Raw genomic sequence first — 19,184 nt, 5'->3', positions numbered from 1 at the left:
ATCCCAGACCACACCTCTACAAGATATGCAACATACAGAAAATAAATAGATGCATGTTAAAGGTCATTTCCATATACAAATATATTTTATGAAGCTTATTGTACAAGCATTTCTTTTTTTTTTTTTACCTACAGCATAACATTTACAAGATAGGATTGAACAGTGAAGTAGAATAACCTCTTATAAACTGCTGATATACTATACTGTATATACGTGTCTTTGATACCTGCACTCCAAAAGACGTTAGTGAAGTTTAGACCTGGGTTGAGTCTCAAACGCAGCAAAAGCAAAGGCCCCCAAAAACAACTCGTCAGCAGTCGTCATGTCTGCAGTGTTGCTGTGGAACAACCAGAGGAGGCCTCTCCATTCTACAGCATGCATCGCTAAAATCTGTATCGGCACAAAATGAGGAAGCACAAACTGGAAAAAGTGTCAGTACAAAATATATAAAGTTAAACAATCTGCCCTTAGCTATTGACACAAAATAAATGTCTCTGAAATATCAAAATAGTGAAGTATTTGAAATACATTTTAGGATAAATTCCACTGACGATCATCCTTATCAAAAGAATATGCTCTATGTTCACTCACTGTAGACTATTTTGTACCATTAAAAAACTATTCTCAGCTGCTTCCTTCGACTTCAGCTCAGTTCTCTGAACGACCGAGCCCCTCTGACCAGGCCATGAATCAAATCAAACTTTTGAAAAGCAGAAATCCACCCATTCAAAAGGCACCTCTATCTCAAAGAGACAATAGAACGTCATCAACGTATAGTGAGCTATATACAAAAACAATGTACAAGTCTATAGAAAAAAAAAAGATTGCTTCTGTATTTCAGTCTGTTTGCTCTGAATAAATATTTGGTTTTATGAACTCTGACAATGACGCACGACCCGAGGCGACGTTACGACATGTTGGCCGCTCTTCCAGGCGTGCCTGTTGCCCATAGCTGACCTGACGCAAAGAACATGCGATCAAATAACACACCCCGTAATGATTTATGTAAAACCCACTCTATACAGTAATATTAAAGGCTTATGTGACCCAGGAAAACAGATCAGCTCTCCCTGATCATTCAATATATTATACGTATTGCTCATCATATTTGGTTTTTTCTAAGGTGTACTTGCCACCAGACGACCCCATTTCCTGTGAACTACTTTTAACTTAGCTTTGAGATGCTCAAGAAGATAAAATCCAGGTGAAAGTAGGATTTTTAACCCATCTCAACCTTTAGAAAACTAAGGCATTTTTCAATTAAAATAGTTAAAACCAAAAATGATGAGCTTTCATGATATGTAAAGCAAAACTGATTCCAGACCAGCACTGTATAGTGACTTGATATTGACTTGTTTGATATCTTAGTAAAAACAGTTTTCTAGAAGCATTCTGGGAATTTGAAATAGTTTTTCTTCATAAATGCCATTCTATGCTGTAAATACGACACATAATTTTAAACATTATGTAATGACAACACGTTCTCAACTTTAACAACCCCAAAAACAAACAAGTTCAGCCTGATATCAGGCTCATTGAAACCACAAGTGTTAATCCTCGATGCCTGCGAAGTCCCGCGACTAGATTTCTTTCTGAACTTATCAGGTCCAACAAGTTTTTCAAAATTCCACACCAGCATCAAGTGGCTTTCAGGGTCCTGTGGTTTTACACTTGGAATAGACACATGGTGACAGCCCTGGTTCAGTGTAGTAGTGTCTCATTTCGATGTTTTATCCCTTTATCTTTCAAAACGAAATCTCATAAAGCTTGAACATTTTCTTGGTGAAGAAATGGTATTACGGGTTTCCTAAAAAAAACACTCCCCATCCCAACTGTTAATGAAGACCATGAAATGAAAAGTAGCTTACTCTTCTAAACATAATAAACTCTTAAAATGTGGGTTCTGTCCAATAAGGGAGCAGTGATCGAAAGACAAATATGTAAGCCCATCTACTGTCTACATCACAATTCTGGCTTTGGAATCTAATATATCTCTCTATAGCAGCCAAGCCAATAATTATACAATAACTTCTCATATAGTGAATAACACAGTGATAGTACAGACATAAATACATACACATAGTAACAAAAACCATGCAAGTGCGAGCAGAGGTGACTTTGTGGTAATGACCAAAGACAACTTCAAGCTATGAAGAAGAGAAAGATGAGAGTGACCCCCCCCCCCCCCCCCCCCCCTCACAAGTATGAGTTCAAACTGAGATTATTTTTCCTGAAAAGTGATTTTTCCTTCAGTTTTTGTCTCTCTTCTGCCTCAATCGGTGTTTGAATGTCTTGATAATGAGTTTATGATTGCATTCACCCTGCTATCGCCCCACTGAGCAGCGATGATAAAGACATAAAGATAAACAGTGGTGCCGGTGGCGAAATGGGAGCATGGAGATTTGACTTTCCATTCCAGTTATCTTCCACGAGGATAACTCACACGATCCATTCCTTCCCGTGAACAGACCAGTCTCCTCTTCACCTGGAACAACAGGCAGTACTCTCCTCCAGTGCAAAAGGGAAGTTGTGTTCAGTGGGTGTTTGTAAGTGAATGAGTGTATGACTAAAGAAACAGGAGGAGAGAGTGTTGTTTGGCTGCATGTGTTGTTTTTTTTTTCTTTTTTGTGACATTAGTTTTGTGTGAACAGGCCTTAAAGGATTAAAAAAAAAAAAAAAAACTATCTACAGGCGCAGGAATCTACAGTCATGTTGGGGTAGACTTTCAGCACCACGTTCTTGTCCTCGTCAAAGAAGAGGATGCTGAGGGAAGACATCTTTTCTGGGACGCAGCACGGCTCAGGGATGCCTGGGACAACACCCACTGCCCGTACTATGCTCTGGATTGTGGCGTGGTTAGAGGGCTTCAGAGCCTAAAGCAAAAGGACAGAAGGGATTATTCAACTAGAACAAGCATTTCATTTCATCCAGAGAAGAATATGCCACAAGAACCTTGTGTAACTTTGCTGTTGTGATGTTGTTATCTGGGCGATTCCTTTTGTGAGTACAATGTTATCATAACCAATGAAATGAAAGACCCAAGATGCAAATATACCTGAATCTGGGATTCAGAGGCCTGGACAGCATCGGTTATAGAGCTACATATATATTTTGGATCATTTAACAGAATATTGTTCAGTGCATCCAACATGCAGCTACAGGTAGAGCAGAGTCTAAGGGCCTGAGTGGCAGCTCTGTCTCCAGCAGTTCCCACACATGTATCACCTGATCTGTTGCTTCATGTCTTAACCAGGATCCAATAAGTGACAGGTCTCTTCCCACACGTCACAATAACTTAAGCCTGTTAAAAGCCGCTCTTTAGCAGCTTCTAAAGCTTTGACCTGACAAAAGGAGAAGCAGCATCACAGGATCACAGGCCTGTCTGACCGAGCAGCAAACCTTCAGGAGAGGGAGGGGTTTGCCTTAGGCCCTGGGCTCCACTTCTGGGACTAATTACATCCAACTACAAAGGCTGGTGACTCCCAGGTAATGAATTAAGTGGATGAAACTCATGCATTCCGGCCATGTTTAAAATACCTGTGATGTTATCTTGTCACCAGGAGGCCACGAGCTACGAGGGGAGCTGATGTTTAACGTCAGCTGAAGCACAAGTTTCTTTGTTTCTCTCAATCCTTTGTGAGCTTTGTCAAACGTGTAAAACTGTATGTCGTTATGTTTCCTGCATCTGGGGAGAAACTTTCAAGACTTTTCATAAATTACTCGAGCTGCTTCCTTTGAGGTTATTATCTGTTTTCCTTGAGCGTGGTTAGAGAGTGTGTTGTGTTTAGTACAGTAGGTGATGCATATCTTCAAAGATTTTAATTCCTAAGATATACTGAAGAAGATAAAAGCATGCAGAAGAACATCTAACAGTGCTACCACTGCATCTAGTTTATCTTGGCAGTTGGAGATTAAAGCAGATGGAATATGTTTCTGTCAGTTTCTTTGGCATTATCATATATAATATAAGACAGAAAGGCTCCAGGGACTTCTGATGTTGATGTTTTCAAAATTTACATAATACAGAGCAGTAAAATCTACAGTAAACGAGGGGCCAACAGATGTACTGATAGCTCAACATAACCAGTTCTATTTACATAATGTATAACATGCTGCATGAAAAAAAAGGAATATGATAAAAATATAAATAAATAAATAAAACCAGGCTTTTTGGTCACTAACTCCTGCCCTATAAGTTTAATCTTTTGGCAATAAAGAAAAAAAAAAAAACGGGTTATAAGAAGTGCTGAAGGCCTGAAGTATAACCCAACGGTGTTGTGGTTCACATGTGGTACATGTCAGTGGGTTATGACGAGACCAGCCAAAGGGTCATTTTTTCCTTGAGGTCCAAGAAAAAAAAAATGATGCTGGTAGAAAATCTGGAAAATCTTTTTATGTAATTAATGCTTTGGTTTCTTTCCCATTATTTTTGACCCATAAAATTTGTCTCCAAACCTCTTGTGGCATCCAGAATTACTACAGTATAGCCCACTACGAAACTCTGACTCTCACCTTTGGCATTGGGAACTGGCAGGACCCTGAGCAGTAGTAGGCGTCAAATGACTTCGGTGATATAATCCATTCACTCCATCCAATGTCAGCAAAGTCCACTTTCAGGTACCTCCGTGCACAGTTCCTGGGCTCGTTCCACTGCTTCTTTCGCGCCTTTTTAATCGTCTGCTCATCGAACTGCAGCAAGGGCATCTTGTGCCGCTGATTTTTGCGTGTCTTTTTACGCGGCCGACGGGCCTGCTTGTTTTCAAAAGGTTCGTATGGACTCGTCTCATCCCACCCGGTCGTTTCGTACGGATACTCGGGCCCAGGAAGTTCATTGTTTTGCAACGGGAGCAGAACGTTCACCGAGCGCTTGTGCCTGGGTTGTGGCTGTTCTTGTTCAGTGTTGTTTCGCTCACGCAGTCCCAGTTTCTGGAAGCCCTGTGAAGTGGAGCCCTCTCCTCCCACTGAATGGTGTCTCTGGAGAGTGGCTACCACACTCTCGGGTTCTGAAATGGCAGAGTCATTGGCGTAGACCAAGATATAGGGTGAGCGGTCTGACAGGAGCTTCTTCCACGGCTGGGGCCCTTGTGAAGCCACGTCGATCCCAATAAGCAGCTCATCGTGGTGTTTGGCCTGGTTGACCACACGCGTTATGTCCTTCCACTGCCAAGAAATGAAGTCCCTGTAGAGGGTGGACACATTGATCCGAAAATGTCCGAGAGTCCTCATCTTGTTATCCACAGAGGCAAAGCTCCAGATGACCATGTGGATGTGGCTGTGCCTCCGGGGGCCATGGCGGCCACAGCTTTTGGATCTGGAACAGCCCTGGGTGCTGTTCTGAAGGTCTCCGATGTAATAATGAAGAGTGGCTGACAGAACATCTTCCGACTTAGTGAGGGAGGTGAGGTTGAAAATCTGCAGCTGCTTCTTGTTTATAGTACCTGTGCATATAATGAGTAATGTTATTTACACAGTGAAACACAGATTGTACAGAACTTTAAAAACTAACCATGGCCTTCCCTGTATTCATTAAACACTGCATTTCCAGACTGAGCCAATGATTGGTTTCAATAAGTAAAAGGATCAGATCACACAGAATAAAAAAAATGCATCTCCCAAGCTGACACTGATGGTTTTATTAACCCCAGTTATAAGATTCGTGTCTCTAAGATTTTTGCAATGAAATGGAAATGGAAGACATTTTGTTTTGTGGTTTAAAAAGAAATCAGTTATTCAAAATCTTTAGCAGTAACATTTTTTCCCCCCAGAAGCAGGATCCCCATTACTGAGGACAATCCACACTTCTACCAGCCTTAGCAAATCTTTCACAGTGAGGTCTGTGGATCATCCAAAGTAACCAGGACAGGTCTAAATTCCTCTGATCTCCACTGTAATGAGATGGAGGCAGAAATCTCAAGATATTTCAAAACTTGGCCAAATAAATCCAAAACTGTCTGCATGGCTAGATACCACGAGGGGTAAGTAAAAAAAATATATATTTGTAATTTGGGTGAACTCACCCTTTAACTGCTGTGCCATATAGCTAGTAGACGGTAGGCGGCAGTGTAATCTAAGAAACTTTGACCCTGAGTGGAAACTGGTCGTCTTTAACAGTGTCCGTGTCCAGGTGATAATAACATAGCTTTAAGCCTCTCGTTAATTTAGAGCTATAAGATTAAAGTTATTAGAATAGTTCCCGGAGCAAACTCTTGTAAAAGCGCCTTAAATGCAGAAGCTCAGTGTAGTGAACACTCTGCTGCCACACAGGCGCGCTGGGCAGCTGCCAGATGCTGGCTCGAGGGAAAATCTGTCTAGACTGTCTGACAGTAAAATCTTAAGGCGTGAAAACAATTGGTCGGCAAACAATTCTGAGTTACATGCAGAGATCAGATGCGGAATCTCTGTTGCTGGCACAGGGAAGGCGTCACAGGTTGATCACATTTCCATGACTGGATCAACAGGTGTATCTCAACTTCAGCTCAGCTAACCAGCACGTGAAGGGCACCGGTTTTCACGAGTTTTTTACTTTTAAAACTCAATCAGGAGTATAAACCTTCTCCTACTGAAATGAGTCGATGATTTTTAAATGTGCCTAATTGCGCAGAAGCTCCATAAAAAAACAAAGCTCGGTGCACTTGTAATGAGCGTGTAATTCAAACTGAGCAAGGCAGAAAAAGACGTCACCAGATCCAGTTTATATTTCCAGTATCCCTACAATGAGACATGAATGTGTTCCTTCTCTAAACTGGTAGAGCTCCGTGTGGTAAACGTGCGTAAAACTCTGGATACATACCCCAGTGCGCTTTGAAACTGCGGACCGTGTTGCCATCCTTGAACGGAAATCCAGCCCGGTTGTACTTCGCGTAAAGCATCTGCATGTGTTCCGTCATTGTATCCTGTAAAAGCAGATCCTGATCTTCCATTGCTGGGTTCTTTTTATCCACCGAATGCATAAAATCCACCTTCCGTCTCTCTGGGATGTTATCTGTCTTCAGCATCGCGCAGTATCCAACGCACAGATAACTCCATCCGTAAAGCAGCACGACCACAAACCGAGAGTAGAGAGCCATGCTTGAGCCAAAGCGAAGGTAGCAACAGGAAAAAATAACAGCTGTGGAAAACCTAGCACGTTTCCAGAAGTGGCCCCTAACTCCAAAAAGACATACCATCACCTGAGGAACAGTCCTCTGCAAGAAAATGATACCATCACCTCTGACACCAGTCGCAGCAAAGAGGAGCGTTATCCAGGTTGTGTCTCTGCTCTCGATAAGTTACAGGTCTGAACGTGCTACAGTAAGTGAATGAGAAAAGTCCCACAGCGCACAGCAGAAGGTGTAAAGAATCAGATGTAGGGAAACTAAGCTGCTAAAGCACCGACGCTCTTGGTTTTGTATCCGAGCTCTGAGCTGATTTAGGGACCAGCAGTCAACCGTGTCCCCGTCTCAGCTTTCATTGAAGGTAAAGCATGTTGTGCTTGGTATTATAGGGCTTGCGGGACCAGCTGGGTATTCCTCTCTCTCTCTCTCTCTCACACACACACACACACACACATACACACACTCAGTGAGTGAGTGAGTGAGTGAGTGAGTGAGAGAGAGAGAGAGAGAGAGAGAGAGAGAGAGAGAGAGAGTTTCCTGTTCAAGATACTTTTACGCACATTCAGCCTGGGGACAAATTATCTCGCGTTATCAGGAGCTGGGGGAGGCTGTTTTGTCAGTTGATTCGAGACAGATTTTTACAAAACATTTTTAAAGGACTTTCCATCGATTTATTGAACTGATTTCAACACGTAAACTGCCGCCGCAGAGCAGCCCCTCCGTGCGTAATTTCTGCTCCGCAGAGCTGTGCGTCTGGGCAGCGCTGCTGAATGCACTGGCTTATTGTCGGCATTAAAGGCTCTCTCCCCTATTTAGTTTTGTTCAATGGAGTTAAGCACACACATCCTGTACCATCACGGTCCGATCCGGATGCTGTACTGCCCCCCTCCCCGCGCCCTCCCCCCAAAAACAGCCCATCCAGGCGGGGTTTAAACACCCCACCCGGCCGACTTCCACCCCCGCCACTGGGCTTCTCTTTCAGGGGCACTCGGGAGGAAATGATTAGGGCATTTCCCCGCCCTTGGACATCTGATGGCAATAATATTAGCATGCCATGTCCTTCATAGCAGTCAACACCCCGGACGGATTTAACCCCTTCAACTGGGAGGAGAGGAGCAGGACAGCATCAATATAAACAACAGCACAGAAGCAGCGGAGAGACGTCAGCTGCAGGCGACTCAGAATAATCAATCAATGGGTACAACACATAACAGCACGGACAGGTTCACACGTGCAAAATGCTACTGATACTCATCAATAACACAAAAGTCAACAGAACTGATGAAGTGGGTGAACTTAAACTTAATGTAAGGCCTGTTCAGCAGTTTGAAGGGAACACGCCTGGAGGTCTGGTTCATCCTGTGGAGGAACTACATCCTTAACTGCACTGAAAGAGCTCATCAGTCACCATGAATCATATTTCCTGAATGTAGGCTGATGGTATATGTTTAAAGACTTAACAAAAACCTTCCAGTACGATGAACTGTGATTATGAATGCAACCATGCACAGAAGTGTCACTCAACTCCGCCTAATGAACATTCCCAGACAAGATGCATCAAAAAAAAAAGAAAAAAAGAAAAGAGGTAGAACTACATGAAGAGACACAAAACAGGCGAAACTGGCTAAATAGTGCCTCGACAATGTGGGGCCCAGTTTAGTCTGAATCCACCTCTTTACCTCATGTTGTGTATATTAGGGGCAACTCAGGCCTCAAACTAATAAAACCACGCTTCAGTTAAAACCCCAACAGCTTAAAAGCGCAGTAAAAGAAATGAAGAGGGATATAACCACTTAAATTAGACTTTATTGTGAAATCATTACCGTTTACAGACACATGATCTGTCTGGGTGAGTTCCACTTAGCTGTTTTTTTGAGGTTTGGTTTTCCACAGAGGTAAGGCACATAAAAAGTGGCCTGTGCTTTTCACGACTGATACACTTGCTTGTCTCTCAATCCACGGGTATTTTACATTGCCGTGTTTTTCACTGCACATCTGCTGTTTTGATCGGTAGGTGTTTGGAACGACTGATGCCGCTTCCAGGGAAGCACAGCAGAGCCGGCTGCTCCATCGTGAATGAGCCGCGGGCCTGTAAACCTAAACAGCTGTAGACGAGGGTGAAATGTTCATTTGCCACCCGGCAAGTTTGAGTCCTCACTTCCAACACACAATGAAAACAAAGCAGGGCAGAGAGTGAGACAGTCAGGTGGACGGTTCATTGACTGTGACAGTCCTCGCCTTGAGGTTAAATCTGGGCTTTTACAGAGAGGTCAAGGAAGAAATGACATTCCCAACACAGTCCTTCTGTCAAATCTGGATGTCCCTCTAATCCTTGTTAGTCCAATTCGTTTTGTTGAGACAATAGTGAAGACAAACCAGTTTTCTCACAGCCATTTTAACATGAAGAGCTCAAATTCAACATTTAAAAATATATTTGAAGACACAGAACAACAAAGACACATTTGAAAGACACATCCTTTTCAACCAGTCAATCAGGTTTTTTTTTTTTTTTAACTCCTTAAGACTTTCTCAAACTTTGATCATCAGCCCATGAACAGAACCAGAAAAAAAACAAAAAAGAAACCAAAAAGACAGCAGCAAAAAAAGAAACCCTCTAACTAAGAAAACCCGAAACCAGACCCCTATTCCTCAAACCCCTGCTTTTACAGAACCAGAACCCATATCCCCGTGTTACGACACATATTGTTCCAATGAGGCCAACAGGGTCCAATTCAGCCCAAACACACAAACAGATGCAGCCGGTGGAAGGCTGCTCAGGTATCAGAGTGGCTGAGAGACATTAGAGGCTTTTATAAGAATGAACTAATTTGTTTAAAGCTTGTAACCTTCAGAAATACATTTCAGCAGAATGGATGCAGAGGAAATGAGAACAAATGAACCTGCACTAACTTCTGGAAGTTTGCAAAAATGCCTCCACCGAGCAGCTGTGTGTGCTGGATGTTTCTTTGTGACTAACAGGTCTACAGAAAATTAATTTTATGAACAAATAACTAAGGTCCTGTCATTTGTTAGCTTATAGACATAGATAATGATCCTCGTGGTGGAACAGATTCCTGCCATGTGCTTCAATAACAAAAGCAAAGAATTAAAAGCCAGAAATTAAAAGGGAATCAGCTGTTAAAAGTCCTCTATACTTCCTAAATAATTTCTGAAAAAGTAGAGCCATAGAGTTGTCCACCATTAAAAAATGTCTTAGTGAAGGACTAATATGTAAATGATAGAGCACTTTGATGTCCTGTAAAGTGTGCCTTGCATCTGGGAACATGCGGAATGCTTTAAGCCCATTACCCATTTCTTCCAGTCCAACTGGAGCTACCGCAGCCTGGGGGAGGACATAAAAGCAACCCCCATCATCTTTCAAAGCTCTTACGCCTTTAATTTGTTTAGACAAACAGCCCAAAACATGCCAGGCCAAACCGTGGAACGAGCCCGGGGTCCCTGAGCAGGTTTCTGCCCCTGACTGAGCATGCCAAACAAACTGAGCCAACCTGGGCCTTGGTCTTCACTGATAGCGTGGAATAAAAAAGGATACGGGGCCAACTCTAAAATAAGAGATTCGATTTTTTTTGTAGTAACAAGACTATAGTGTCACAAAATCTGATGCAACATATAAAATCTCAGGTTATTTGCAAGGAAACATCCAAGTTGTCGCACTGGTCCACCCACTTCTTCCTCTGGGAATCCTCAGTTTAAAGCCATTTTTTAACTGCAGCACCTCCACCCAGATGGCATGCATGATATGAGGGGAACAGTTTGTAAATGATGGTGCAACTGCAGCAACTCAGTCAAATTAGAGGCTTCCAGTGCTCTCCAATATGAGCCATATGTATGAACGTGCCGGCAGCAGCCTCTGAAGCTTAGACTGTCCTGATGTTGTGGTCGTAGATGACGACATGGATGTAGAGGTCCGACTGTAGGAATGTCCTGTTGGAGTCCTCACCAGGTCCAGACTGGAACCCAGCACAGAGGCAGAGCAGTTACGAGGGTTTGTTTGCACAGTGTTAGCTATAGTCTATAATGGTGCATTCAGAAAAAAAAGGCAAAGTGAATTTCCACTTTTTCTGCGTTTTATTCACCAGTGTGCCTGCATGTGCACCTGCATGACACTTTGAACTTGGACTGATCTCAAACTTAAAAGTGAATTTGTTCTAGTTTCCTTGCTTTTTCCTCTAAATGGGAAAAGTTTTGCTCAATCCAACATTTTCAGGCCACAGCACCACTTGTGCCTTTCCACTGACTTTACATTTGCACATCACACTCCTTTATGCTCGTATGTAAACGAGAAGAAAAACATTTCTGTTCTTCTGTACTCTGTTTTGACCTTGGCTCCTAACAGCCGTTGAATTATCCCGCCTGATGCACAGCTCTGCACGATTCATTGTTGAGATTCTGGAGGTGTGCACATCAACTCGCGCCTGTCGTCTCAGAAGCATGATTACAAATTCATCTATTAGCTTCTGGATATTCAACAACAAGCTAGATGCTAACGTTTTCTATCTGCCGTTTAGTTCTGGAAAGGTAGCGCACAGAGCATGTTGGATCTATGACACCTTTTCTAGTACACGGGCTATTTAGATTCAGTGTTAATATTAAAAAAAAAAAGCTCTTAATACAGGTTTAAAATGGAAAAGCTGCCATAGATAGAGGCAGAGTGTGTTAGCAATTGAACAAAAACCACAGATTTCCAGAATACATCTCTTTATAGTAACAGGTATATTAAAGGGAAGGGCAAATGCAGTATAATTTGACAGTGACTGTAATTGTTCATCTTCCAAGATGTTTTGTTTCACTTTGAATGTCCAAGCTGACGCGGCCCCACCGCTAAGATGTGAAGCCACTACCAGCTGGGAGCATTTATTTAAGGCTAAGTGTGTCAAAAGCCTCTAGTGGGAGTGGATGCATAGCCAACCATTACACTCAATTTACACTTTTACCTCAAACACACTTGTGGGTGTCCTAATAAGTGAGGCGGTCTTCCTTTGCAAGTTCAAAAAAGCATCAATAAAAATAGACCAATAAAAAATGACTTCATAGACACATTAAGAGCGAATGGGAATCGCTGGGTGAACTAAATGATAAGCATCTATTTTTACACAAACCAGAATGTGCCATTAACACTCGCGCCATCTAAGCAGCTCGCTCTGTTCTTCAAACGTCGCCAGTTTCCAGAGATTTTTTTTTTTTTTTTTGTTAAACTTTTGCTTAGATTGAATCAAACCATTGTCATAACTGAAATATGGCAACCCCTCCACCCCCCAACCCGCTTTTTGGCCGGGACAGAAAAAGTGGTCATGGTATGACAAAGGCAGAAAAACAAACAAACCACCCAAAATGAGTTGATGTGAGCCGTGATTTTGGAAGGTTCCCCTGCGGATCTGTGGCCACATGAGCAGCTAGTGAGCTCATGGTGGGTTAAAAGCCGGATGGTTCTGTGCTGCTCCATGCCGAGCCAGTGTGGGCTGAGCTGAGCTGGGTTCTGGGCAGAGGGGTGGTTTGCTGTGTCTGGCTTCCTATGCCTTCTCTTGTGTTTTTAATAGACAGCCTGGTCGGGGCGGTGCTCGACCGCAGCTAGAACACTGTGCTGCCATTTTGGCGATTGGCCTCAAAAATGCAGTCCCCACAGCTCTGTCGGCAATTTCAAAATAGTTCAGCCCCACCAACTACTTCCCTACCCCCCAGCAAAGAGGGAAACTGGAGAGAAAAAAAACCTCCGTCTGTCAGTCGTTATTCTTCCAGGGCCCCTGTCGGACCGTGAGTGTGGAGGAAGCACCTGTCTCGACCCCTTGATTCTCAATTCTTTGTGCAGGTGGAAAGCAAATATCTTTTCCCTCCCACTGATTTCTTTCTCCCTCTCTCTGCAAGTCCTTCTCTTACAGTGTAGGCTGCCTCTGAAAATTACTGTCTGATATCTGGGGTTTATTAAGAATAACTAAAACTAGGCAATTAGCAAAGTTGGCTTAGAGGATAAAAATAACTATTTTAAAAGTGTCACCATTTTTATATTTGATGGTTAAATCCAGAGACAGTGGGAGGAGGTAAGGGCATGGCATGCAACAAAAGGTCCCAGGCCACATTAAACAAACAGGATGTTGTGGGTACATAGCATGTTAGTCACCTGAGCCATGAGGACAACAAAATTAGTTGTTTTTTTTTGGTGCAGAAAAAGGATCTGAAAAGAGCTTTTTACCCTGTGGCTTTTCTGCTTTCCTGGGACAGTTTTACTGCTGCGGAACAGGTGAACTGATCTAATTATCAGGACCATTTGTCTCCCTGGGGCTTAAAAACAAAGCAGGACAACAACAACAACAAAAAAGAAAAAAACCTACCAAGGGGTCCACGTTCAGGATCTTTTTGTCCCTCTTATTCTTAAAGAGAAGGCCGTTAGGGTCGTCATAAATCACCTCAAAGTTGGGGCTTGAGCCGGACGTGGACACCTGTGTCTTCCAGTTGTAGTAGCTGTAGAAAAAAGGTAACAGTAATTATTAGATGTTTGAGGTGAAGCCATTTTTTTTTTAAGTTTTAAGGTGCATTCAAACAGTGAGGGTTTACAGCTGCAGTGACACCACTGTCTGAACCTTCCTTCAGCGATGAAACTCTTTAATTATTTGCTAACATTACATTTAGCTGTGATGTTTAAAACTACTGTAAGGCAGCGAGTAGTTTTGTGTTGCACTGGCTGTGTTGCTCAGCCATTTGGTTTATTTTTGGTTGGTTTTATTTATTTATTTATTTATTTTTGGGGCCCACACAGACGTTGCTTAAGAGAGACACATTTGAAACCCATGTATTTCAATAAAAGGATGCAACCCATAGAATTCAGGCAGGGTGGGGGAGCGCTGTGGTGTGGTTAGATTCTTTTTGTTGTCAAATAAAAACAGTTGAAAGTAGCTCAACTTCAGATGAGATACTATGCGAACCAGCACTGTGATCCTCTTGTCCTATGTTGTGATGCACTGAACGTGTTCAGAGCTCTTTAGGTTCCTCTCTCTGAACAGGGCCGTGGATGGCGGCAAGTCAAAACGCTCAACAGTCACTGAATTCCCCTCGAAATTCATAAAAAAGCAAGGAGAGTTTTGTTTTAGGTTGGACTGCGATTAGTGAGTCGCATCACTGCAACATAACACAGGCTGAAAAGACAGGTGTGGCTCCATTTTCCAGTCATACGCACAAATGCAAGTCAAATGGCTGAGCTTCACAAGATAAGCATGTTTTCTTTGGATTCCCAATGGGACTCGATGACACTTGGTTTGCAGTGCGTTTCAGTTCAGTTCCAAATGTTTTCACGCAGTATGACAGAGCTCAGTGAAAGGGCTGTGTGTTACCTGACCATGTGCCATTCCGTGTCTTACAATCTCACACAGCAGGAGGCTTTAAAACAACACACGAGCACCACACTGAGGTCATGACTTAGCATGTTTCACGGAGGAAAGAAAACGGATTACAGAACATCGTTATCATATCAATATTCAACAGCAGGTTATAAAAAAAAGGCCTTTGCTTAGCAGAAAAGGAAGGAAAGCAACCTGCAGAGTAACGTTTTGTAAGAGAGGGAGAAGGTACAAGTCTGTTTCCAATTTGATCTTGAGGGCGCTGTGCTGGAGTTCGCCAAGCCAGGCATTAAAGTAAAGCTGTGGGTAATAAGTAATTGAAACCAAAGAAAGGGTTGAATTCCAAAATAAATGGCCGATTAATTTACAGCATCCGATTGGATCCCGCTCTGCTTTTAGCTTTTCTGTTATTTTTGATACAGCAGAGCAATAATGTCCAAGTTTGTGACAGAGTCAAAGGGGCAAAAATGCTCAAACTACTCAAACTCAAACTACGTTTATACGTTTAAAGAGCGCATCGATTCAAGGATGTGATTTATGAACATTTTACTCTGATAGTGCGATTATGTTTTGTTTATCTTTGTCAGGTCACTGATCAGTTACAGACTCCTGAAGGAAAGCTGTTAGTTGATGAAAAAAAAAAAAGATCCATATCAATTTGACATTCCAGAGCCATAAATTTGGCAGATCTCCTCTTTGTGTTGATGTGAATTACAATGAGGCTGGTTGGGAATTGAATAGTGCATTGTTCCCATGTTAAGGTTGGATTCGGCACAACCTTTGAGCTGAGAGGAGCCAGGCATGGAAATGAGAAAACCAAAGACACACGTTTCAAAATTGGTTCAACTTTGTTAAAAAATGCTAAATCAATATTAAATGAGGCCAGATTCAGTTTTAGCGCCACGTCTGTTTTTAATTCATCAGATTAATTTGAAACATCTTTATGTATCAAACCACTTCTGCTTTGCATCCCACAACTTTATATTGTTAATTTATTGTTCTGAAACATTAGAATTATATGAAGAACAATGACACCTTGTTTTTTTCATATGCAAACTGAAAAAAGTAAAGAAATGATCAATAACACCACTGCGGTGATAAGCAATAAATAACTCTTGTATCGTACAGAGCTGTGCTGCCTGGGCAGCAGTGTCCATTTTCAGTGGTTGTGATTATTAGCTGTTCATGTCACTGGTAACACAACTCCACATGTCACACGCTGAGGCACTGAAGGCTGTTTTAACAGGCCTCAGATATTTCCCAGCAGCAGTCTGTGGTCCAAGCACAAAGCTGGACCTTGAGTATCTGGAGGAAGCTCAGTGTTTCTCAGTGCTCAGCCCAGTGTTGGGAAGAGGTGAACTGTGCCGGGGGGCTTGAATGAGCTGAAGCTGCAGCAACAAACTGTAAATATGGGACCGTGACATAAAGGGGCGGCGCCAGCTTCACTGGAGCCAACACATGATGAACAGCTGATATGATATGACCAACACTGTGTAAAATACATGTCAAAATGCACACGTGCATGGTGAGACCTCTGCAGGCTCTGAAACATTTTGGCTGGTGTCAGGATGTTTTCAGCAGGATTTGTTTCAGAGGTAATCTCCAGTGGCACATAAAACCTGTTTGCAAATACCGATTTGCATTTGGGCCCTGAAAATATTTTCTGACTGCAACATATTAAGCATGCTTCCTACGAATTACAAGCAAACGTATAGTTCAGGCAATATATAAAAACTTACCCATGTGGCCTTTCCAAAAGCCACAGACCCTGACTATGCAGTTTTGGGAAATGTAAATACATATTTTTTGAGGAATGGTCTGTTTTCAAATAGCTATGAAAAGGGCCAGGAATTCCAGCCAATAACGAGAGTGGCTGACTTCACTGCAGGCTGCATGGTTTCCCTGGATTTGTTGCTTGTCATATTCTCAAAGACAGTTATTCAGAATAAGGGGAAAGGATCTATCTCCGTGTCAGCCTCGGGAGACTCGCACTGAAAATACAATTCCATAGTCAAAATGCACAACACACAACACCGCACCGCACCACACCAGTGCATGGAGCCGCTCAGGTGTGTAAATGTGCTTATAAACAATTACAACAATCTTAAAATCAATTCTGTAGTAAAATCTAGGACATCACAGTATCACAGTATGATCATGTGTGTATCCATATTGTCCTCTTGATAGTAGGCACTGGTATATTTTTATACTTGTACAAAAAACAATGAGTTTCAGAACATGTGATACTGGATACGACCTGATGTCTCAGATATCAGTCAACCACCTCCTGCCGGCTTCTGGACTAATCTTCCTCTGCAGGGAACACTGAACGCCTCTGAACTGTACAAACTGTGTGGGGAAATACACTGGTGCATAAAATTATAAGGTATGATAGGATGAGAGGTCTGGCATTTTAGCTGCCAACAGAGCTGAGTAGAGCAGGTTGAGAATAGACTGCTGCAATGCCCCAATTATGAAATACAAATTGAGGTTTTTCCCTTAAAACTCAGAGGAAAATTATATTGTCTGAGACTTGCTTTCAGACATATGCATACTTCCTCTCTTTGTAAATTAGATCTGACAGCATTTCAGTGACTATTTATACCGAAATGCCATACAACAATTAACATTTTTTTGGTCAACCACTTTTATTCCATGGTGAACCGCCTACTTTTGCTAGAGAAATGGGACAGATGTGAGATATTTTAACACCGAACATGAAAAAGAATGATGGAAAAAAAAAAATAATTTTTTTTTGAAGCAGTGCCGAGAATTTTGTTCATACGTTACTTGGATGTGTTTATTGGATCCACCTCCCTCACTTTCCCATATGAACTGTCACCGGGGCAACTAACTGCACGGCCGGTGCACATTTGGTCACAAAGAAAGCTCCTGCAGCTGGATGGCACCACACCCAGACACATGGACCAGTAAAAGTGTGAGAACCTGGATTTGGTGGAAACAATGACGGTGCTCGCAGCACCGGTTCCTGGTTCCCTATGCATTTACCATAGCTATTTGACACGTGCACTGTGTCCTTTCACTTTCCACAGTTACCGTGCTTAGCTCTATTGTTATCTCCAGGCGGTCATTTTCCAGGGTAATGTCAACAGTCTCATTATAGGGCTCAGAGGAGCTGGACTCTCTGCGCTGGATGATATATATCATAAAAGAGCAAATGTCTTGCATGTGTATTCGTTCAGCGTTTTTTTTTTTTTTTTTTTTTTAGCGAAGAATACAACTGTTTCTGAAGTTAATGTTTCCAGTGTAAATCACAAAAGGCCTCTTCAGTGTTGAGAGGCAGAGTGTAGCGGGTTGAATTTACTGTTAAGCCTCGTGGGGGTGTCACGGGCCCGATTCAAGGACAAATCACAGATGGGTCATGTCCAGTTGACAACCCCATTAACAAACACACATCCAACCACCCACCTACACACACCTTTCATTTATTTCGCCATCATTTTTGGTTTTATCTGGGAAACCAAAATTGAAAAACATTCCTTATCTTTAATCATCTTAAATGGAATAACTTTGAGTTTTAGACTGTTGGTCAGAACGCAAATAACTGACAGATTAATCAATAATCAAAATATCGGTTAATTGGAGCTCTACAATTTTTGGATGCATTTTTTGGATTTTAAGAACAGCAGATTTTGAACACATGACAACATATACTCACATCACTGTGAGAGCATTTAGCATATTTCATGTCGTTTTAATTTTCCTTTATGTCCTCCCATGGACACAGCTACACGTGCACGCACTCACGCACGCACACACACACACACACACACACACACACACACCGGAGTGATTGCATAATGCAGTGACACAACTGGGTGTTATCCCGTATTCCCTTTGACTGGAGCTGAGGAGGCTAACAGCACCGTAGCTGAGAGAGGTCAGAGGTCAGCCTCTGTTTGTGAAAAGAGTCCCAGAATCTACAGGCGATCAGCCCAATGTCTTCACTCATATTCAAAGAATGCTCACTAATGACAACTCATCAGTCCAGTATGATAACACGTTGACGATTTATGGTCACAGATAAGAGTTTATACGCGGGCCCTCCCGTCACCGTTTCAGATGCTGGATCTTAGTTGCATGGCCAACATGGACAGAGTGGCCTATCGGACTTGGCAGGAGGTCTCAGAGGTACGGCTGGTGGAACACCGAGTTAATCTATCAAACACAGTCCAAACAGTATCAGCACTAAGAACAAACAGTCCGAGTGGATTTAACCCCGAGGATCCAGCTAATAAAGTATGTGCACACCATGTGTGAAGATCAACACATATGACATGGAATGTTCCGGCTTACCAGCAAATATTTATCAAGCTGGCAAACTCCTCTGCAATAGAATATCCCACCAACCCCCATTAAAGCTCGGACACAATGCTGGAGGCAGAGCCGCCAAATCACCTTTGGAGCTGGAACAGTTTCTCTTTTGTATTAAAAGTTAATAAAATAGGACAGCAGTGCAAATATTTTCACAGCAGAAAATGAAGCCAGACACACAGGTGCATTGCAGAGGCCAAGCGTGGAAGCAATATGGTTTTGGCTTTGGAGGAGGCATGCGCTGTGTTTCAGCCGAGCAGATCCTTCGAGTTCAGAGTTTCAGTGTGTTGCCAAATGTACACAGGGAAGAGCGCGAGTGCAGGAAAACCTTACATGATCCTGCTTTTCAAAAAGCTGTTTGAATTAGAAAGATTCATTGAATGATAAAGGAATAGTAAAGCTTACT

General features: G+C 42.5%; 2 protein-coding genes across 2 annotated transcripts in view; both read right to left on the bottom strand.

Annotated features, from left to right (window-relative positions):
- Positions 1–109: 109 nt before the first annotated feature.
- Positions 110–7,444, bottom strand: bmp3 (bone morphogenetic protein 3). Its single transcript, XM_041042456.1, has 3 exons — positions 6,791–7,444; positions 4,513–5,438; positions 110–2,873 (listed from the first exon to the last, which is right to left on the bottom strand). The coding sequence occupies exons 1-3, from the start codon at positions 7,164–7,166 to the stop codon at positions 2,682–2,684; spliced, it is 1,494 nt and encodes a 497-aa protein (XP_040898390.1). The 5' UTR covers positions 7,167–7,444; the 3' UTR covers positions 110–2,681.
- Positions 7,445–10,324: 2,880 nt separating this feature from the next.
- cfap299 (cilia and flagella associated protein 299) overlaps positions 10,325–19,184 on the bottom strand; it is a 61,162-nt gene continuing 52,302 nt past the window's right edge. Inside the window, exons 7-8 of the mRNA XM_041041932.1 lie at positions 13,442–13,571; positions 10,325–11,065 (exon numbers count right to left, since the gene is read on the bottom strand). Of these exons, the coding sequence (XP_040897866.1) occupies positions 10,973–11,065; positions 13,442–13,571 (223 nt within the window). The 3' untranslated portion in view covers positions 10,325–10,972. The remainder of the gene's footprint in view (positions 11,066–13,441; positions 13,572–19,184) is intronic.

This window comes from Toxotes jaculatrix, chromosome 7 (genome assembly GCF_017976425.1).
Source record: "Toxotes jaculatrix isolate fToxJac2 chromosome 7, fToxJac2.pri, whole genome shotgun sequence".
In the NCBI taxonomy this organism is placed as follows: Eukaryota; Metazoa; Chordata; class Actinopteri; family Toxotidae; genus Toxotes; species Toxotes jaculatrix.
The sequence above is the reverse complement of the archived record's forward strand: the minus strand, read 5'-3'. Positions and strand labels throughout refer to the sequence as shown.